The sequence below is a fragment of the Salvia splendens genome, chromosome 5 (assembly GCF_004379255.2).
Source record: "Salvia splendens isolate huo1 chromosome 5, SspV2, whole genome shotgun sequence".
In the NCBI taxonomy this organism is placed as follows: Eukaryota; Viridiplantae; Streptophyta; class Magnoliopsida; order Lamiales; family Lamiaceae; genus Salvia; species Salvia splendens.
In genome coordinates, this window is record NC_056036.1 from 13,231,661 (window position 1) to 13,253,790 (window position 22,130).

At 37.4% G+C, this 22,130-nt stretch overlaps 3 protein-coding genes across 3 annotated transcripts; 1 reads left to right on the forward strand and 2 right to left on the reverse strand.

Moving 5' to 3' along the window:
- Positions 1-2,961: 2,961 nt before the first annotated feature.
- On the reverse strand, positions 2,962-5,074 carry LOC121804704 (ureide permease 1-like). Its single transcript, XM_042204341.1, has 7 exons — positions 4,660-5,074; positions 4,460-4,604; positions 4,139-4,295; positions 3,998-4,074; positions 3,851-3,939; positions 3,401-3,775; positions 2,962-3,326 (listed from the first exon to the last, which is right to left on the reverse strand). Exons 1-7 carry the CDS (start codon positions 4,894-4,896, stop codon positions 3,159-3,161), a joined length of 1,248 nt encoding a protein of 415 aa, XP_042060275.1. The 5' UTR covers positions 4,897-5,074; the 3' UTR covers positions 2,962-3,158.
- Positions 5,075-10,298: 5,224 nt separating this feature from the next.
- On the reverse strand, positions 10,299-11,030 carry LOC121803840. The gene is made up of 2 exons (XM_042203431.1): positions 11,013-11,030; positions 10,299-10,907 (listed from the first exon to the last, which is right to left on the reverse strand). The coding sequence occupies exons 1-2, from the start codon at positions 11,028-11,030 to the stop codon at positions 10,299-10,301; spliced, it is 627 nt and encodes a 208-aa protein (XP_042059365.1).
- A 2,092-nt stretch (positions 11,031-13,122) lies between these two features.
- On the forward strand, positions 13,123-19,062 carry LOC121804703 (ribosome biogenesis protein WDR12 homolog). Its single transcript, XM_042204340.1, has 13 exons — positions 13,123-13,380; positions 13,529-13,629; positions 14,247-14,353; positions 14,526-14,561; positions 14,659-14,744; positions 15,319-15,383; positions 15,461-15,571; positions 15,663-15,785; positions 16,554-16,697; positions 17,105-17,350; positions 17,429-17,464; positions 17,555-17,651; positions 18,648-19,062. Exons 1-12 carry the CDS (start codon positions 13,224-13,226, stop codon positions 17,645-17,647), a joined length of 1,305 nt encoding a protein of 434 aa, XP_042060274.1. The 5' UTR covers positions 13,123-13,223; the 3' UTR covers positions 17,648-17,651; positions 18,648-19,062.
- Positions 19,063-22,130: the final 3,068 nt, after the last annotated feature.

Here is a 22,130-nt window from a genome sequence, read left to right on the forward strand (position 1 = left end):
CAGTAGTGTACACCCCTTTCCAGGCGGCAGGGCAGTTCTTCCACTCCCAATGCATACAATCTATGCTGCCCAACATTCCCGGAAACCCGTTTGACTCCCATGCATATCTATCAGAGCCTGACAATCTTCGTGGGTAAGCTCCCGAAGTTACTCATCCCCGAATATCTCCGTAACGCCCTCACAAAAATACTACAGACATTCGCGGGCAGTAATCTCTGCCGCACCTTCGTATGCCAGTTGTCTGATTGTGACAGTGCACTTCTGTATGGGCGTGTGGCCTGGTTTACCAACCGCATCCTCCCTCATCCTGAAATACTCGTATCGACGTTCTAAAGCGCCCACGATACGCAGAAGTAGCGGACTACGCATCCTAAAACGTCGCCGGAACATGTTCTCCCCAAACCGCGACTCCGGAGCGAAGTAGTCATCATACAACCGACTGTGTGCAGCGATGTGGTCCCGGGGTACTATAGCTCGACGATGGATGGGTCAAGGTACCGCTGACTGCTGCTGCTGCTGCAAGGCCGCTTGTATCAAGCGATTTATCTCCTTGTCCGTAACGGTCCGCACCTCTTCGTTAATTCGCCGGCATAAGTCATCAGCACCCTACCACTACCACCCGCACCACTACCACTACCACTAGCCATTTTGGATATTTAAAAGAAAAGTAGAGAGAGAGAAACTCGTTAAAATAAGTGATGCTAATGAAATGAAGTTCAACGAGCCGTATATATAGAGTTTTTTTTAAAATTAAAAATCGAGACGTCCGTCGGGACACCGCAATGGCGGACGTCGTCGGAAAGCCGATGATCTGCGGTGTCCGCAAGCGACATCCGCGTCCGCCTCGCGCTCGTCTAATGGCGGACGTCCGACACGCCGGTCCGACGTCCGCCGAGACGGCCGCCATTGCTGATGCTCTAAGCTAGACGACAATATAAATCGTTGCACACTCTTCACATGATATACTTACAAGTCTTTAATTGGCGACTCTTATTCACACGACTAATTTACTCTTTTTTTATTTGTTTTATATGTTTATTGATGGCATACACATTTTAACATTGTTGAAATCGAAACTATCAGAATCTGGAGTAATTGGTTAGTTAACCTCGATTAGATTGAGGACATAGAGAGTCAGGTTTAATAGTTTTCTTTTTATTACGATATATCTAGTTAGATAAGCAAGCTTTTGAATTTAATATGATTATGAACTAAACAATTTGACATGCTTTGAAAACAGTATTTTAAATGCCGTTCTAAAAATTAATAGTAGTTAAAATTAAACATTTTGATATCTATATGATTATATCCACTTAAAAAAAACTGACGATATATACTTGTAGTAGGATATATTCATATGAGAATCAATCTTTGATGAAAAAAAAATATTTCGTAAAATATATGAAACGAAAGAGGTAAAGAAGGAATATACCAACGTTATAGTATAACTGTTTTATACTATTTTTTTTCTTAATTAATTTATTTTTTCGAGTATGATATACAATTTGTTCTTGATACGCAACAATGTTTGAAAAGGAGAAAATTACACATCGTGCAATTTGAATTTAAATTTAAAAAATACATATTACCAGTATATTATGATCGAATCTACTCATTTAGAGCTTGGTTTACTGCTTAACTATATTTTTACTATCCATAAATAATACTCCATGTTGTATGCAGAAGATAAATACTCCATATCCACATTTTTATTCACTAGACACGATTAAGCAAATCACTGGCATTAGATGATGAGTTATCATAATTTGAATTCCTGTTGACTAACAGCAATAAATATCCTTCGAATGGGACATCCAATAATGACATGACAAATAATATTGGACTCTATTTTTGAAAGAGTTACTATAATTAGGGATGTCAGTGTAGCCCGCAACCCGTGGGCTGGCCCGAATAGCCCGCCAAATTTATAGGGTTAGGGCCGGAAATTTCTAGCCCGATAAAATCAAAACCCGATTAGCCCGCACCCGATTAACCCGCAACCCGTTAGGGCCAGACCCGAAAACCCGATGGGCTGGCCCGAAAACCCGATAAAATTTCTATTATTCAATATTTTTACTTATAATTCGACACTTCATTAATTAATTTTATTATATATATAACTAAAAAAATAACTTTCAATTTTATATTAAATATAAAAATTATATATTGAAATTTTTATTAATATAAAAATTGATAAATAAATTTAAAACTTCAAATTCACTAAAAAAATATTTAAATTTCTAAAACATACATTAAAATTTCACAAAATATCTCAAATATTAGTATTTGATCATGTTTATGATTGTGTTTAATCATATATCTCAAATATCTCATAATTAAATACTTTACATTTAATAAATATAATTATTTTTCATCATTATTTATTGGATTGATCGCATGTTAATTTTATCGGTAGCAACCCGATTAACCCGTTGGGCTAGCCCGAAACCCGAGCTTTTAGGGTTAGGGTTGAACTTTTATAACCCGAAAGAAATCACAACCCGACTAGCCCGCACCCGATTGGCCCGCAACCCGAGCGGGTTGGCCCGAAACCCGATGGGCCGGCCCGATTGACATCCCTAACTATAATATACCAGCCATGAGTTTAATTGATTAGATACATGGCTGTTTAATCAATTTATTTATTGAGTTCAGGGTTTTTATACTTGTATATTGTGGTAGATGAGAGAGAGGTGGGGTTGAGGAATGGCTGCCAGAACATGGTCAATAAGTAAATAGGCCCAAATGTAGGCCCAGTGGTCATAGAATTGATTTTTGATGGGCTTCCGTTATTTTCTGGATTGTCCGAATGTGCATGATATTTATTATTCGCTCCAATCTAAATTGAAAAGAATGGCTAAGAGAGATTTTATTTTAATTGAACACCATGATTATTAGAAAATATACCTATTCTTTAAGGAATTCTTTATTGTGCCTATATTTTGGGTATATTACTGGGCATGTACAATATGACAATTACATTAATACAAGCACATGATATACATAGAACCAAACTACAGGATGTAATTGTAACCCCTGGCTGTGGGGAATGAAAATGCAAGAATTATCGATCCTAGATAATCAACATATTTGATTTCACTAATTCTAAATTCAACACACAAAACATTTGATCTAACTAACAGCAACTCTGTTCTAGGTCACTGGGTATACGACACCCTTCGCTGCCCGGACGAGGCAATAAGAACTCCGACAGCCACAACAAACATAACCAACATGCTCACTAGCAACACATAGGTCCGTCGCGACGATCTCCAGTACTCTCCAAACAACACCACCCCCCAAAATGTACTCACCAGTGGCAGTGCCTGCACCATTTATATTAACATACTATGTAGACCATTTTACTCAAGTAAACAATTTTTTTCACAAACTAACTCACCTGAACGCAATCTGCCGCGGCATATCCAGCAGCCTGCCCTCCCACAAACTGCAGCCCGTTGCCTAACCCACAGAGCAGACCGGCCAAAAAGGCGAGCCATCTTCCGTCCCAATCCCTAAGGTACTGCATTATGGAGGATCTTGGCAGCTTTAGGACAGGGCGGTAGAGAAAGATGATGTTTATGAGTGCTGCAACGACGAAGAATGAGAGGGAGAAGTAGAAGAAGGCTGCGTAGACGACTAGCTTTGGGACACCCGGGCTCAGCACGTGCCACTGGTCGTTTGTGGCTAAGTTGAATGCCGGGGAGAAGAGAGCGTAGCACACACCCGCAAAGAAAGTTATGCTCAACCCTAACCAGATGCTCTTTCCGAAAACCTGTTGCATTGCAACATGCTTAAGCCTAACTACAAATTAACTCATCTTCATTCATACAACAGGGTAGGGACTAACCTTAATGGCTCTGCTGTTCTCAAGTTCGATCAGATGTTGCGCTGATCCAGTTATTGCTTTGCCCTCTTCGCTATTTGCACGCTCCATGTCTATATATGTGAGTTCAGTTGTTAACTTTGGAAACAACAAAATGATTATATTATATACCTTTGTGTTGATCTGTTTCTTGTGCATTGGAAGTCCTGGTAAATTGATGATAGAGTGATTCCTTGAGAAATGGTTCCCTATTGCAGAATGCATATATAAGAAGGAAAATTGGGAGAGCAAGCAAAGGTTGTAGGATCATACTGTGCATCAATATGAGAGAGTTTTGCTGCATTGTCAGCAGCGTTGGAGGAATGAACGGCAGAGCCCAAGAAAACTGCAATCAGGAAACATCCCACTCCTGGGAAAAGTATTTCTGCTCTGTTGATTTTATCATCCAGAAAATAGTTCATGCTTGTGCCTGTTGCAAAATGAAACAAAAATAACTACTATAACAATATGGAGAAGTGAAACTAGTGTATAAGTCTTACAGACCATTCCTTCCTTTTATCACGAGAACCACTCTTCCTCTTTTATTTTTCACATTTTCTATAGAGACATTAATTAATCAGTGTGTTTAGTTACCTAAGACAACTGCTAAGCTTGATGTGATGACCTCCGTGACTGACAGCCCTACAAAGGGCCAAGCATATTGCGTCGCCAAGTTGCCCAGCCCAAGGAATACTCCGCCGGACATGGCGATCAAAACACAACCCCAATTCTTCTCAATCTGAAATATTTATTCACTCAAACTTGATAAATAAAAAGAATGTAATTAAGGATACCTGAGAAAGTTGAGTGATGAAATTGGGCATGTTAGGTTTGGTGTCGCCAATCTGACCAAGCGTTAAAGCGATAAGGATAGCAGTCAAGAAATTGGTGATAGAATAGTCGAGATAAGTGTGCTGAGGAAGGCGGCCGCGCCGCTCCAACTGAGCCAGAAACGCCGGCCATGTCCCGAGAAACGCCAGCGCAACCAGCATGCACCCTATCGCTCCACTTTTACTCTCCACCAAATACATTTTTATTTTATGCTACAAATCTCAAACAAAAACTTATAAATCAACAACACGGAAACACAACTTTCCATACAAGGACTTCAACTCCAGATTTTGTTCAAGTATTGGTGTTTTAGAATGTCACACGCTCTTTGGTTTCAACCATATCCTTTCTCACTGCCATCAAACTCCATTTGGGTGTAGTTATATACTCGTAATATATTCAACAACTGGAATATAGTAGTAGTACAATGTTATCCAAATACATATTGTATGTATTTTAAAAGTCTATTAAACAATTTGAGAGGCAAAATGTACAATCATTGAGTTATTATCGTAAGTCAAAAATAAAATTATACTATCAAATCATAAAATCTGATGTCGAATAAAAAATGTTTCAATTAAATAAGATGGAAGGAAGGTGTTTCAATTAAACAAGATGATGGAAGGAGTAGTATTTTAACTACCTTTAACTTAAATAATTTCAAATATAGTTATTTTAATACGATACACTTCGACTCGAGTATCCGTCAACAATTCATGTACTCCACTATTATTTATATGGTGCATCATATCCTAGTAATATCTTCTATATCTCGCACAAAGTGAAGCATTTCATCTTCCATTCATACCAAGATGTTATATGCCACAGTTGATATGAGTAGTGCCCATTCGTTACTATAAATCAAATTTCGATTAGTGCGATAAGGACAATTTAATTTGATTGAATTTCTACATGTTAATCTCAGTTTAATGCTGACCTGCACAATGACATTTTGTGAGTTTAGATACAAGTGTCAATAAACATCTAGAATTATTATTAAACAGTACACATACTAACACGTGACAAACGACACTAGATTGCTTTCAAAATAAGTACATTTGCCATATATCTATCCTCGGAAAATATCAATCACTCATGGTGAGATCCCATTAGTGAATAATTCCGAGTTTCGAATCGATCATTCGTACATTTTTTGATATTGCGTTATTCAAACGAAATAATTATGTATGAATGTTTTTTTATATGTGTTTAAGAATAATGTAACCATTTTAATGCTCTAAATATAAGAAAAAATACAATGAAGCACGTAGACCCAAAAGTGAGATAATGTGGTGGAGTCGGTTGAGAGGTGGGATAGAAATTGGATCCTAAGGTATCTGCTTAGGATTTAGATATACAGATGGCAACACTGCCATCATATGACTGACAAACTTATCGATTCATCAAATTTTTATTGAATTTGTGTAACCTAATCTTTATGCTGAGGTACTTGACGTGACAAAGTAATATTGTGGTCGTTCTCATAGACCAAATCATATATTTCATCCTTTTGTTAGTCAAAGAAAATTTAATTTCTTATAGTGAAGTGATAGAACTCGGTACGGAAAAGTATTCGATATTATTCTCTGTGAACATAGCGACTACAAAGTTATATAGACTAGAATATCTACACGTAAGGTAACCCTAATTACTATTAATTACAATATATTTTTCATATAATTCCCTGATCTCATATAATCTTTTCCTTGATCTTCTCCTTGATTTTGTGTATCTTCTAACACTCCCCCTCAAGCTAGGTAGTGGGATTCCTAATACTTAGCTTGCACAATACGTCGTGGAATGAGTTCGAATTCACGGCCTTTATCAAGATGTCTGCTAGTTGATCTTCTGATTTAACATAAGGCATTTCTACCACCTTAGCTTCAATGTTCTCCTTGATGAAGTGTCTGTCTACCTCCACATGTTTAGTCATGTCATGTTGTACCTGGTTTTCCGAGATGCTTATGGCCGCCTTATTGTCACAAAACAATCTGCATGGAAGAGTTGGTCGAAGATTCAATTCTGTCAACAACTTTCGTAGCCACAATATCTCTGTCAGTCCACTCTTGATTCCTCTGAATTCTGCCTCTGCGCTAGATAGGGATACTACCTTTTGCTTCTTACTTCTCCATGTTACGAGGTTCCCCCCCACAAAGGTAAAGTACCCGGCAGTGGATTTTCTGTCGTTCGGGTTTCCTGCCCAATCTGCGTCAGTAAAACCATGTATCTCCATGTGTCCATGTTTTGCAAACATAAGCCCGTGTTCCGCCGTTCCCTTCAGATATCGGACGATCCTTAAGACTGCTTCCCAATGTTCCTCTTGAGGTGCATGCATAAATTGGCTCACCACTCCCACTGCATATGCAATATCTGGTCTCGTATGAGATAGATAGATGAGCTTTCCCACAAGTCGTTGGTATCTCCCCCTGTCGGTTGGTCTTGCCCCTTCCCTTATCTGTAATCCGTGATTCTGTACCATTGGGGTATCTGCTGGTTTACAGTCAATCATCCCAACTTCTGCTAGTAGATCGAGTATATACTTCTTCTGATTTATGAAAATCCCCTTTCTTGATCTTAGCACTTCAATTCCCAAGAAGTATTTGAGAGGCCCGAGATCCTTCATCTCGAATTCATGGAACATGTTATTTCTCAACTCGGCTATCTCCTTCTCATCATCTCCGGTAATGATCATGTCATCCACGTATATAATCAGACACGTGATCTTGTCATTCTTCTTCTTGATGAATAACGTATGATCTGAATTGCTTTGTTCGTAGTCGTACTTCTTCATCACTTCTGTAAACCGACCAAACCATGCTCTCGGGGATTGCTTTAAACCATACAGTGTCTTCTTTAGTTGGCACACTTCCCCATCTAGAAAGTCTCTAGACAATCCGGGTGGAGGTTCCATGTACACGGGTTTTGGCAATTTCCCATGAAGGAAGACATTGGTCACATCGAACTGATGAAGTGGCCATTCCTTATTAGCAGCAATCGAAAATATTAGTCTGACAGTGTTGATTTTTGCCACTGGTGAAAAGGTCTCATCATAATCTACACCATGGGTCTGAGTGTATCCTTTAGCCACGAGGCGAGCTTTATACCTGTCAATAGTACCATCCGGTTTCCTCTTGATCGTGAATACCCATCTGCATCCAACCGTCTTTGCTCCTTCAGGTAGTTTGCTTCGTACCCAAGTACTGTTTTTCATTAACGCCTTCATCTCCATCATCATTGCGTCCTTCCACCGTTTGTGTTTCATTGCCTCTTCGGCTGTCTGTGGAATTTCCTCTTCTTCATATAACGCAGCCTCAAACGCTCGAGCCATTTTGGTCAGATTCCCTTGCACAAAGTTTACTACAGCATAGCGGCTCTTCTTCCCAATCTTCTCTGGGGAGTATCGTTTCGGTGGGATTCCCCTCGTACTCCGATTAGGGAGTACATATATGTCTGTATCTCCGTCAACTGTATTGTCTTGAGATTCTGTTCCAGTAGGGTCAGTGGTAACCGGTAATTCAACTATGTTTGGGTCAGGAATTATCTCGGATATCGTCGGAGGAGGAGTTACAGGGTTTGGCTGAGGTGACTCTTGTGGTGAGACCTGCTCGGTGGAAGTGACAACTGGATCGGTTGGTTCCTCAATCGAGGAGCTTGGAATTGGCACAACCCAACTTAGATAGTCCGTGGAACTATCTGGATCACTGTCCCCCTGACTACTAAGGTGGGTGTGATAGAAGAGTTCGGTTTCTAAAAAATTACAGTTCATGGTGGTAGTGATTTTCTTGGTATTGGGATCAAAGCATCTATACCCTTTCTGGTTTACCCCATATCCCACAAACACACATTTGATGGCACAAGGTGAGAATTTCGTTCTTTCATGTTTAGGTATGTGAGTATAGACGGTACATCCAAAGACTTTTGGTGGAAGACTAAGGTATTCGGGAATGTGGGCTTGTTTAGAAAGGATATCAAGGGGGTTTTCATGTTTAGGATCTTGGTGGGCAGGCGATTTATGAGGTAGATGGATGTGGCGACGGCTTCTGGCCAGAAATGTTTGGGAACTTTGGATTCAATCATGAGGGCTTGGGTCATTTCTAGGATCACCCTATTTTTCCTTTCTGCTACCCCGTTCTGTTCAGGCGTATATGCACAAGAAGTTTGATGGATAACTCCGTTCTCTTTACAAAATTGGGTCATAGCACTGTTAACAAATTCTCTCCCATTATCTGACCTAAGGATTTTGATGGTGGTTTGAAATTGTGTCTGGACTAGTTTAAAGAAGGACGAAAATTTATCAAAAACTTCCGACTTATGTTTCAAAAAATAAATCCACGTCATCCTAATACAATCATCCACAAAAATCACAAAAAAACGAAAGCCATTTCCACCAACAAAAGGCGCGGGGCCCCAAACGTCAGAGTGTACTAAGGAAAACATGGATAACATTCGAGTATTTATAGGTTTAAAATTCTGTCTGTGGCTCTTGGCCAAAACACAAGTCTCGCATAAAAAATTTGAGGGAATTGAGAGATTCGGGTAAAGCAATTTAAAGTAACCAGGAGAAGGGTGTCCTAGCATTCGGTGCCAAAGACAAGTTTCCTGTTTCGTGGATCCGTGAGCCAGCATCGCACTTCCAGTTTTAGCTATCTCGTCCACGTAGTAGAGCCCTTGCTTCTCAGTGCCACGCCCAAGAATCCTCCTCGTCTGAATATCCTGCAGAATACAGAAATCGGGATGCATTAGGAGAGTGCAGTTTAATTCTTTCGCCACAGGACTTATTGACATCAATCTTTGAGACAATGTAGGAACATAAAGACAATTCTTGAGGCGTAGTGTAGGTGATATTTATCAGAATCTTCAGTATAGTCAATAAAGTCATTTTTATCCGGGGTCATGGTATCAATCACCCCACAATCAAGTATCCAGCCTTTCGATTTTTTTTTTCAGATATATCATAGACATGGAATGCAACGGAAATTTCTCGTAAGGGTGAAAAAATATTTTCAGACAAAAAATTGGGGCTGATTTCGGATTTATGGACAGGTGGGGGGCCTTTTTGGATTTTCTGGAAGTCGAGGGTCTTATGCATAACATGGTGGGGCCGAATTTTATATTTTTCAAACTTATGAGGGGGGAAGTAATAATATGAGGGAGTTAGATTAGGGTTTGGATTATATCCAAACCCTTTACCTCCTTTAGCCATACCACCGCCTCCGATCCCACCGCTCTCCGTCTATTCAGCCAAATTTCCGACGCCCCTTATGTTGCCGCCGGTCGGTGGAAGCTCCTGACGCACTCCTGCTCCGACTCCGGTTGGTTCCCCATGGTTTCCAGCCTCGATTCTCCGCGAGGCTCCTTCTCCATTCACGCCTACGGTGATTTTTGCCTGGGCCGGAACCTCTTTCGCCTTCTGTCGTTCCTCCCACCATTCTGGATAGCCGATTCGTTTGAAGCAGGTCTCCCAAGTGTGCTTTTGTCTCCCACAATGGGAACACCACAACTTGGAGGTGTCGGGTCTGTTTCCAGGCCGGCTGGCGGCCGTGGATCGCGACGGTGGCGCGTTGCTGCGGGGTGGTGGTCGCTGGTTCTGTGCGATAAACCCTTATCTGATCCCTCCGCCAAATGACGATTCGGTTCCGCCATTAGCTTCGTCGGTGGGTGGGGGCGACGTCGGTGGCATGATTCTCCGTCGAGCCACCTCCGTCTTCACCCATCCGTACGCCGCCTCCACTGATGGCGCCGGTTGCTCCTTCAATATCTCTCTGCGGATTGAATCGTACTCCTGATTTAATCCGGTCAGGAATTTGATGAGCCTTTTGGAGTTTGAGTAGTTTCTGAATTGTTCGATCCCCTTGTCACAGCAGCTAACCGGTTGTTTTTGGCTTCGATCTATATTGATCCATAATCCATGGATCTTTCTGTAGTATGTTTCCAGGTCCATACTTCCTTGTTTGATGTTAATTGCCTTCTCTTCCAGGTCATAGATGATGTATTGATCGGCTTTACTCTCGAACGTCACGGTGAGATTGTCCCACAAAGCCTTCGCCGTCTGATGGTGTGCGAAGTCAGCAATGATGTCGTTTTCAATGTTGTCGACAATCCACGAGAATACCACGAGGTCGTTCTCTTCCCATTCGTCATACCCTTTACTCCCCGATTCTGGGGGATCGTTCTTGATGTATGGGTATGCACCCCTGCCTCCAATCTTTACCTTGATTAAACGGGCCCATAGTGGGTAGTTCCTACCATGCAATTTGAATGGTACAGTGATACTCTTACTGTTTCGAAGGCTTACTGCCTAATCTACTGCTTTTACTTTCTCTGTATCTGACATGTTTGGTGTAGGTTCAGATGATTTGATTCTGGGAAAGGTCTGGTCGAAAAAAGGGTCGGGAAAGGTCGTTCAGATGGCCTGATCTTGGCCGGGAAAAAAGTTCAGGAAAGGTATTATTGGCGATGATGAAAGTTTTCTGAGCCAAGTTGTTCAACTTGCTCTGATGCCATGATAGAACTCGGTAGGGAAAAGTATTTGATGTTATTCTCTGTGAACATAGCGACTACAAAGTTATATAGACTAGAATATCTACACATAAGGTAACCCTAATTACCATTAATTACAATATATTTTCCATATAATTCCCTGATCTCATGTAATCTTTCCTTGATCTTCTCCTTGATTTTGTGTATCTTCTAAGGAAAATGGAAAGCCTCTGTGTTCATCGTTTAGAATTATTTTCACACATGCATCAATAAATCGGAGTAAACTTTTGTCCAGATTTGCTTATTTCGGTTAATTTGTTTTTACTTTCGCTTAAAAAAAATATTCCATTATTTTCTCTCTTATTTTATCATTTATCCACTTTAATTATTTATTATCATTTTTATAAGAGTGTAGAAAAGTCAACGGGACTTCTAATGGCGGACGGAGGAAGGAAGTGATTTAGTTAGGAATCACAGTCATATAGGGTGGTGTTCAGTTTTCAAGATAAAATAATACCAATATATAATCTACGATTGAGTTGTGAGATTATTTTAGTCATAGGGGATCTATGACTAATTATCCCATGATTATCCATCTAGGAATGAGTTGTGGGATTGAATCTCTTGGGAAGTATTATTCACTCAATCCTCGATTTATTAATTTTGTGAATTGTAAGCTTCAATTGATCATCCAAATGGAAGAAAATAACACATTGTGATATCATTTGATTATGGTGCTCTATTTGGAATTGAAACAAAATTAGAGATTTAACATTTGTGTTTCGATTACAATAAAGCTGCTTAAACCGCTTCAATCATGGCCGGTTTTAGCTTGCCAAATCTCTATTTAAGATAAATGAGTAATATACATTAATCAATTAAGCAATAAAAAAGTGTGAATATGGTAGATGTGTTGTGAAACTAAGTCTATTCCATATTTAAAGAATTAATCAATTAAGAAAATCTAAACACATTATAATGTTGACTTCACGATCATAGTATAATAATCTAGGGTGTCCCATTAGAATTTAAATGCCCTGCTATGGCTGAATATACAATAGCTTAGGGACAGCAATAGCAATTAGGAGTGTTGTTGCTCACACTTCAATATTTTATATATTAAAAGAATAATACTTTAAAATTATAATTAATGAATAAAATATTATGATGTGAGTAACAACATCCCATGTTGTGCATTCAGCCACAAGAAGGGATTCAATTTCGTCCCTTTATGGTGGATCCTAGTTTTGATCTTGTCACGTCTCATGGCACTCCTCCAACCACTAATTGGTTTTAGGATAAATTAATGAATTTAAATTATGGTATTAGAGTGGATTGCTGACTATGAGCCAAAAATAAACCCACCTAGCCGTACGTGTGGATCGAAATAAAAAAAATGAGTGCACTATATATCTGAACTTTAAATTTGGGCCTTCGATCACGTCTCTTTATCCAATTTATATTTGGGCTTGGATTTTTGTCAAAATGGGTTGGTATTTCACCTTTTATCAAGGATATCAAAACTTCAAACAATGATATACAATACTATAAATTGATTCACACCCTTTTGCAAGTCAACGAGCTGATTCTGACTAATGCTAATGCTAATGCTAATGCTAATGCTAATGCTAATGCAAATGCAAATGGCACCGAAGTTCTTACAAAACTACCAAAATAAGTTCACCATGATGCAGTCTTCATATTTAAATTCATTTGTTTATATAAAAAACTCTAATATAATGGAACACAATTAAATATTTCTCATAGTGACATAGTAGATAGTTACTCCACTGTTATTATATCGGTTTTCTAGGACACAATACAATTTACAAAGCGATTGATAACGGGCAACAGTGAAGATGCGTTTTGCAAGACATTTATACATCTACTACTAATCTTATTTCATTTCTATTAAATTTTACTATTACTACTACTACATTTTTTACCAAATAAAAACAACTAAACCCCCTACCCTCTTCTCCCTTAAACCCTAGCTGCGCCCCGCGCCTTCTCTCTCTCTCTCTCAACACCTGCATCAACGAGTGCAATGGATATTGACGGAGACGGAGAAGCTAGGCAAGTTCAGGTGCGCTTCGTAACGAAGCTACCACAGTCGTACAAAGTGCAGCAAGCTTCTATCTCCATACCTGCCAATCTCACTCGCTTTGGCCTCTCTGCACTCATCAACAATCTCCTCCTTACAAGTATTTATTTTCTTTGATTGTGTATTTGTTTGTTTTTTTTATGAATTTTGAGGTTTGAGAGGAACCTTGTTGGTTCCGAGATTATAAACCTTGTCTGTATAATGCGGTGTTTAGTTGCTTGTTGATTGATTATGATTTAATGTATCAGTGAATGAGGATTGGACAACAGAGCCCTTTGATTTTCTTATTGATGGAGAGCTGGTTCGCATGTCACTTGAAGAGTTCCTCATTGCCAAAGGCATTTCTGCTGTAAGTGCAGTTTTTTCCCTTTTGGCCCTTAAGTTACTTCAGATGTACTGTACACTGCCAATTTTGATATTTGAGATATTTGAGATATGCTTTACAGTTTAGGAATAAAAAGAGATTGTGACAATTTGGAGTTCTGGATTGATTGCTTTACTGGCACCAAGTTGTTTCATCAGACTGGATGTCCTCTCTTTTAATCAGTGTGTAGTGTTATATGTGGCAGTTTTAACTTATTTTTGGGGCTGATCAGCCATAGATGTCCTCATTTGAAAAAAAATTTCGCTCAACTTTTGAGGTTTTAGACAATCACCTTCACGACCCTTCACGATTTTGCTGATATAGGCAGTCCACTTTAGAATGATATACGCTAGTGTAGGCCGTACAAGTACAAGTAAGAAACCTTAAACATGTTATGTTTTGTGGAAGACTAATTTTTAAAAGCTGGACAAAAAATGATACTAGTATCTTCTTTTGAGTGCAGAAAAAATTATATTACTACCTATTTTCTTAAATGGATGGTAATTTCCCTGTGAGACTGCATGATAAAATATTACAAATTTCGATAATGGTAAATAAATGTATGTTGTTTAGTTACTGATGATTTGTGTTCTTTTTTATAGGAAAAAGTACTTGAGATTGAATACATTAAAGCTGTAGCTCCTAGGAAACAGGAGGAGCCTTCTTTGCATGATGACTGGGTCAGTGCACTTGATGGTTCCAGTGATGGGTATGAATCTAAGTCATACAAGAGTGTTCATTACATGTTATAGTTGCACTAAATGTTCCTGTAACACATAAATATTATTTATATTTATCCACCTTAATGAAGTGATATGATTTTGAGAATTGTACACATATATACACATGAGCAATGATTTGACTATTGCTCAATCAAATAGGTACATTTTGACCGGATGCTATGATGGTTTTGGAAGGTAACTTAATAAAATTGCCAACTATACCGATTATTATCTTTACCATTTTGTTTACTATATTTCCCTGATGCAATATTTTTTTGTCTATTGATTCTAGAATATGGAAGGCTGGTGGAATATGTACACATGTATTAGATGGGCATTCTGCCCCTGTCACTTCTGTGTGTAATTTGATGCCCAAAGGTACAAAGGGAGGTTCTTTCTTGTCCAGGACGATAATTCTTTGTGAATATTTTCAGATGAGCTTAGTTTTTCTCCTCTTTTACTTTTTTACATTTTTTTACTTTTACAGTTTAACAGTACTTTACAGAAAATTCTGATCACGTCTATGTTGTAAGTGCATTTGTTGAAACCTCCTATATAGGAGTAAAATTAATGTCTTTTTACAACAATTATGAAAAGTTACTTCCAGAGCTGTATATAGGATCCTCCTTCTGATCCCTACTAACTCTTTTTTCTGCTCAATGCTCATCACAACTGTATTTGAGAATTTTGAGTGGCATAATCGAGCTTCTGGTATAAAAGCTCTGCAAAGTCATTTAAATGACTTCCAGTTTTACTGTTAGGGCTTGAAATCACACCCTATGCATAATCTTCTACTTCCTGTGCCCCTTCATATATAATACATCAGCAGCATTTAGAATTTTGAAAACTAGATCTATAGGATATGGAAGGATTCTTTATGGCAATCATTATTTAGAACCATTCCTATTTAATCTTTTTATGATCATTGAAAATGCTGTTTTCTTCTCCATAGCTGACAGTATTGTTGATCAAGTTGTTGCTACTGGTTCGAAGGACAAGACGTTGAGGTTGTGGAAGGTATTAATCCATCTTCTAATCTGACTCATATATGCTATTTTCTGTGAATGATTGCTGATTATTTCTCTTGCTGAAAGTTTGGCGAAGAGGATCCAATTGATCAACCAAAGAAGATAACATCAGTTAAGATATTGCGGGGTCATACTAGAGCTGTTCATAGCATTTCAGGGAAACCCTCTGGTGATATGGTATTTTTTGCTTCTTAGTTTGTTATCCATAATGATATAGTACTTCCAATGACTTTGATCATTTCCCATGGTCTTCTTATTTTCTCCATAGGTGTGTTCTGGTTCTTGGGATTGTACTATCAACTTATGGAACACAGGTGCTGACGACACTGATGACTCAGTTTCAGTGAAGAAGAGGAAAAGGGGTGGTCAAGATGAGGAGGCTCTATCAGAGGTAGACCATTGTCAAGATAATATATTGCTTGAAAAGCTATTGACTTGAACAGTTGTGGAAAAAGTGTCTATATGTTAAAGACATGAACTTACCTCCACCTCATTAACCATCATTCCCTGCTGAATTATCTAAGATTTGATCAGGAAATTTCTAAAAAATGTGAATTGATGATGGTAGGTCGTGCATATGGCGGGAGGTTATCTGAACCAGAAAATCTTCTTAGTAATTTTGTTATGCAGTGGTGTTTATCTGTAGTAACCTATAAATTATGGTTATTTAGATGTTGGTTTGAACAATTTTTGTCCCATCTGCTGTCCTTAAGTTGGCAATTAGTATTTTTGGAATAGGTGAAAAGGATGGCCATTTAATAGGTTGGTTTAAACAGTATCTATCAGTCCTAATGTTCGCACAACTGTGGGTGCTGGGTTGAAATTATTCAATGGCAATGGTAATTATCATCATTGAGGGAGTGTGTAATAAATGGAATTAAGAATGGGGTTGGGGCAGTGAATGAAAATAGATGAATCATTATCCTATTTTGATTTTGGGGACTTTCAAAATATACATTAGTGAGATTGATTTTCTCTTGATCCCAGTTCCCTAGTTTGATTACATGCAAATAACCACTAGCTTTAGTGAATGCCTTCTAGCGGCGACCCCCCAAAATATATGATCATCTTCACAAATTTAAAAACTCTTGTATATATCATGTGTTGAGTTATCCCACACCTTACTGCATGTGACGTAGTTTGTCATATTTCTGTACAGGGTGAAGCGTTAACAACACTGGTGGGACATACGCAGTGTGTATCTTCTGTTGTCTGGTCGCAACATGAAACAATTTATTCAGGCTCTTGGGATCATTCTATCAGAAGATGGGATGTTGAGACGGGTAAAGACTCTTTCAACATGGTGAGTGAAACTTTACTATTCCCCACCTCCATTTGCCTCTATTAGCCTGGTAATTATGTTGATAGTCTTAAATCTTAATAAATGTAATACTTATTCATAATTATGTTCATTTTGAAGGCCTGTATATTTTTCATTCAATTCTTCTATAGTACTACTAGTATCTTGCTTAATGTGGCTAATGGTTCTTATTATTTATTTAATACTGCATCTCATGCCACTTGAGAAACTATAACGCAACGCAAGACATTTGCACTAATAATTTTGCATGGAAAAGGTGTTCTGTTGGAAGAACATTTTGTAAATCTTTAATGCAATGGGTTCAACAGTTTTCAAATAAGATATTGTCTGCAAATGGATTCATTATTATCAAGTACTCCAATTGATAGCATTTTACTTTTTCTGCTTAGTCCTGTGGCAAGGCTATAAACTGTCTTAGTATTGGAGGTGAGAGTTCTGCCCTTATTGCTGCTGGTGGTTCTGATCCTGTTCTTCGAGTATGGGATCCGCGCAAACCTGGAACTTTGTCTCCTATATTCCAATTCTCATCGCACAATTCTTGGATATCTTCTTGCAAATGGCATGATAAATCATGGTATCACTTAGTCTCTGCATCATTTGATGGAAAAGTGATGCTGTGGGATCTGAGAACTGCGGTATGTTGTCTCTTATGTTCCTTCCATATCATGCTAGAAGTTTTCACACTTAGATTCTGAACCACCTATCTTCTGCAGTGGCCATTGGCTGTAATAGACTCACACGGAGACAAGGTAATTCTTCAAACCTTGGGTCCATTCATGAATCTTGTTTTCATTAAAAGTAAGATTTAATAGTTGCTAAATGATATATTATCAATTCAGGTTTTGTGTGCTGATTGGTGGAAAGGTGATAGTGTGATTAGTGGTGGTGCTGATTCCAAGCTTTGCATTTCCTCTGGAGTACCAGTGCTGTGATCAGGTATTTCTTTGTCCATTTCCGAAGTGGACTGTGTACCTGATGCAATTAAGAACTCAATTCTTATTAGGTATATTTGTGATGTGAACATGTTAATTCTATCTGGCGTTCAATTGGAAGCGTTATTGTAAAACTCGGAATTGTGGTTTTACGCATGTTCTGATAGACATTGTTCTGTTTTCAAGACCAACAGGAGTAAACTGACATGATACTACTGACCTCAATCTCAATTGCAAGTAATAGTCGTTTTTTTTTTTTCAAAAAGACAGTCTTTGTTGGTTCAGACATGTCTAAAATATTATGTAAAATCATTCATACTTATATCTATTTACAGAAAACTTAATTCTAACCACATATGTGCTTCCACCAAATTTCTACCCTAGAACAGTTGCAGCTCCATTATCTTTGTATCTTAATCTCCTAGACCTTGCTGTCTCATACCTTACACAGTACTCTCTGGTCCTCAACATGCAGTCTTTACCAATAATTGATAAAGTAAAAGAGCAAAATAATGGTAAATTAAAATTTTAAAAATAAAAGGTGTAACAAGATATAATTAGAAATGAGTAGGAATAATTGGAAACTTCTCGTCAGTCTCATATATTATACTGCCTAGCTTAAAGCTGAAATAAAATTCTTTCCTGCCTTTCTTTCCTACCCCATATTTATTCAATGCACATTTTTTTGACTGTAACTAATTGTGCAATGATGGTTCCCAATTCTGCCCTTTATTTTATTGATCTCCATGATCACATCTGATTCTCTCTGCTAAATGCATTTGTACCAACCAACCAAACTAAATAGCTGCAGGCTGGGTCATTGCTGATACACATCTATTCTCTGCCCCCTTGTGTATTTGTTTTGGAAAGAACCATATCTTGAATACGACTCGTGAAACACAATCTCCTATACACATCTATTCTCCGCCCCCTTGTTTAGATGAAGAGTTCATATTGGCAACATTGTTGAGCTAATCTTAAGCAAATGTATATATTTCAGGCCCGCATTGTTCTCTTTGCATCCAGAAGCATCTAATTCCTAAGAAAGAATTGTATGGCTGTACTCAGCGATCATGGTAACCTGATTGCAGAGTTCTTGCAGAAAGAAGTCGAAACTTGTGCTCTCAGCAGTCATGGTGATGGACTAGTTGAGCTGCAATGCAAGGAGTTTACCTGGGTGCACTGGGTCATAAGGCATGCCGTGTACCATGGCGCTACTGAATGAGATAGCATTCTCTAGTTAAGTTGATGTAAACCAGACAATAACTTATTTGAGCTTTATTTCTCACTCCCCAATCATATAAATGTGCTATACTGTTCAAAACGATTTTGAGTAGGAATACAAGATAGGAGAAGCCTTAATACAATATTTCTGCTTTTGAATATACGACCCTTACCGTATTTCATTTTTGGAACATTGTGTAGCAGCAGCCTTGTTTATTGCTAATTTTGCATTACTATTTGTAGTAGTAGATGATGTTACATGTGGCATATTTCATTTGGTTTCTGCATGATTGTTACACGATGAACTGGTGGTGGATTTGTAACAAGGTTTTTTAGAACTAGAATTATATTATTTCTACTCTAATTAAACTATAACCGTGGGATGGGGTGTTGTTTTACTGAAAACCTACCAGTACTATAGTATCTTGATTACTACCTAACCTAACCAACAAAATTCATGTAACGGCTTGTTTAGACTTTAGACTAGACCCATTGTTGAGATTGTCTACACTTACGTTTATAATATCCAACTAGCAATTTTTCCAATAGTTTTACAATGTTCACTTCACGTAATCATCAAAACAATAATAAAATCATATAGAAATACGAATAATCAAATTTGAGAAGAAATATTATTTATTGAATTAGTTATCTTTTTCTTGAGCTGGTAAAAAAATTAATACTACAAAAATAGTACAAAGAACGTGGAGAATCCGCAGTAAAGCAGAAGTGTTGCGAATTATAATACGCATCGGAGATGGAGCACTAGCCTGAACCGTAGACATACATATCCAAATCAATGTATTTAGCATAAGGTGTTATTTATCCACAAATAAAATCAGATTTGTGTTCACCATAATGGTCTTTAATCATGATGTCATTTATGTCGATGCAAGCAATTTAGTAAACCACTCTTCGTATGGATGTATCAACTTGTTTGAACTCAACGCACAATATGTTGGAATCTACTATAGAACATATATAAATTATATACTCGCTCCGTTGATACATACATCGTTACTCACATAAATGGATGCAGATAGCAAATCTTACAAATTTGAAATGAAATAAATATGCTCTATTTCATATGAACAGTGCGGGCCAGCCATTATTTCTTGGGCTCTCCATAATTATATAGAATGCACCAAACACTAGAATTTTAAGAAATGGGTCCAGATATGGCCAATTCTTTAAGAGTGAACACACCCTTAATGCATAATTGGAAAAGTAGTAAGAGAGAAATAAAAAGAAAAAAGTTTTTAAAATATTATCAGTGGAGAATGAGTTTCAACTCATTAGAGCATCTCCAAGGGAAGAGGTAAATGGAGAGGTAAAGAGAAATAAAAGGGCATTTGAGAAGTATTATACCCTCTTTCATTTTGAGAATGTATCTTTACATCTTCTTGAAACAAAAGGTAAAAAGTTAGTTATTTTTATTTGCCCTTTTCATTTACTTTATTCTTTTGAAGTCCATTACTTTTTGAGAAGGTAAATGCGAAATATACTTTCTCAATTTACTTTTTCCCCTTGGAGATGCTCTTAGAGAGAAAAAAAGTTTTTAAAATTAGAAAGTTCATATTTTTCAAGGACGAATGAAGTATATGATATTATAGAAGTTGTCAACATGACTTTTAGTATTAATTTGGTTTTGATACCTTCTTGTTGGGATCACATCGTAGATTTATATCGATTATTGGTGGTTGTGTCTTAGATGACCACTATATTACTCGATGATTATTAAACAAAGGTGGACAAGTGAAAACATAAGCCATATTTCAATTTTCGTGTGGAGAATGATGGTGAAGAGATTACTGATGATGAGACCTGCCCCAGAGAATGATGACAATGAGAGGCAAGCATGGCCAAACCAAAAAGGTAAGTCAAGTAAGAGAACTATGTGAACTTTGATTCGCCAACAAAATTATGGATAAGTAGGCAACTCAAATTAAATATTACGAAAAGTATAAGTTAAAGTTTAAGATGAGCTCAAGTCCTTTCGATTTATTTCTCTTTCCCCATCATTTCATGTATGGTAGAACCATACAACTCTAATTGAGTAAAACCGATTTTATTCTTCTTTATTGTCTTACTTTCAATTTACTTTACGCATGATCTTGTTCAAATTTATTTTATACACATTTTATTTGCATACTCAAAAACTTCAAAATTATTACTAGTAAAAACAAAAAAAAAACCGAAAAATTGTTGAAATCGGAACTGCCAATACCTAAAAATTGGCGATTTCGAACCGAAACCAAAACCGCCACTTTGCTTAATGGGCGATTACGGTTCAACAATCGCCAGAACTGGAATCCTGAACTGTGGTTATCTAGGTATAACCCAATAAAAAATATAATAATTGCATTGTGACCCTCTATAGTATGTTACTATTCAACTTATTGTGTAATTATTATTGATTAAATCTAATTATGAATTATTGTAGTACTACTACTTTCTAACTAGCTTGATTAAATGAGTGCCTCATATGGACACCATTATAATCAAACCGATTTCAGTTCCTTTAATAGTATATAAAATTGCAAGCTGAACTCAAATGATTATTATGTACTTATAAAAATACACTAAATTAATGAAATAGTAGTAGTACTAGGTATAAGTTTCTGTTTTTTAGGTAACCGATCTATTCCGCTAAGAGATCTCCAACAATGAAATAGTAGTAGTACTAGGTATAAGTTTCTGTTTTTTAAGTAACCGATCTATTCCGCTAAAAGATCTCCAACAAAGAAACGTAAATACATTCTCAAAAAGTGAAATATACCATTCTAAAAAATAATCCAAATAAAAAAGGTATGTATAAAGGTAAATCATTAAAAAAATAAAATAATAGTACAAAATGCATTAAAAAACATAAAGTGTAATACCTTCTCAAATACCTTTTCTTTTGGAAAATGATTTTTCATGAAAAGAAGCAAATATGATAGTTATAAGATTTTACCTCTCTATTGATGGAGAGATAAAAATACATTTTCAAAATAGAAAAAGATATAATATCTTCTCAAATACCTCTCCCATTGTAGAATGATTTTTCATGGAAAAGGGTAAATTTGATAGTTATATATTATTATCTTTCCATTTACCTCTCTCTTTGGACATGTTCTAACGGCTGCAAACGGTGGCAGGAAACATACAAAATCAGAAAACCCATCAATTAGTAAAAAGTACTTACTTTAAAACCACTGCAAACGGGTGGCGGGAAACATACAAAATCAGAAAATCGATCTATTAGTAAAAAGTATTA

Excerpts from the sequence above, each read along its gene's own strand:
- LOC121804704 (XM_042204341.1), bottom strand. The coding sequence starts at position 4,896 with ATGTATTTGGTGGAGAGTAAAAGTGGAGCGATAGGGTGCATGCTGGTT. Across the intron at positions 4,605-4,659 it reads TCATCACTCAACTTTCTCAG|ATTGAGAAGAATTGGGGTTG; the intron begins GTATCCTTAATT and ends TAAATATTTCAG. Across the intron at positions 3,940-3,997 it reads AGAAACAGATCAACACAAAG|ACATGGAGCGTGCAAATAGC; the intron begins GTATATAATATA and ends TCACATATATAG.
- LOC121804703 (XM_042204340.1), top strand. The coding sequence starts at position 13,224 with ATGGATATTGACGGAGACGGAGAAGCTAGGCAAGTTCAGGTGCGCTTC. Across the intron at positions 15,384-15,460 it reads AGACGTTGAGGTTGTGGAAG|TTTGGCGAAGAGGATCCAAT; the intron begins GTATTAATCCAT and ends TCTTGCTGAAAG. Across the intron at positions 17,351-17,428 it reads TGTGGGATCTGAGAACTGCG|TGGCCATTGGCTGTAATAGA; the intron begins GTATGTTGTCTC and ends TATCTTCTGCAG.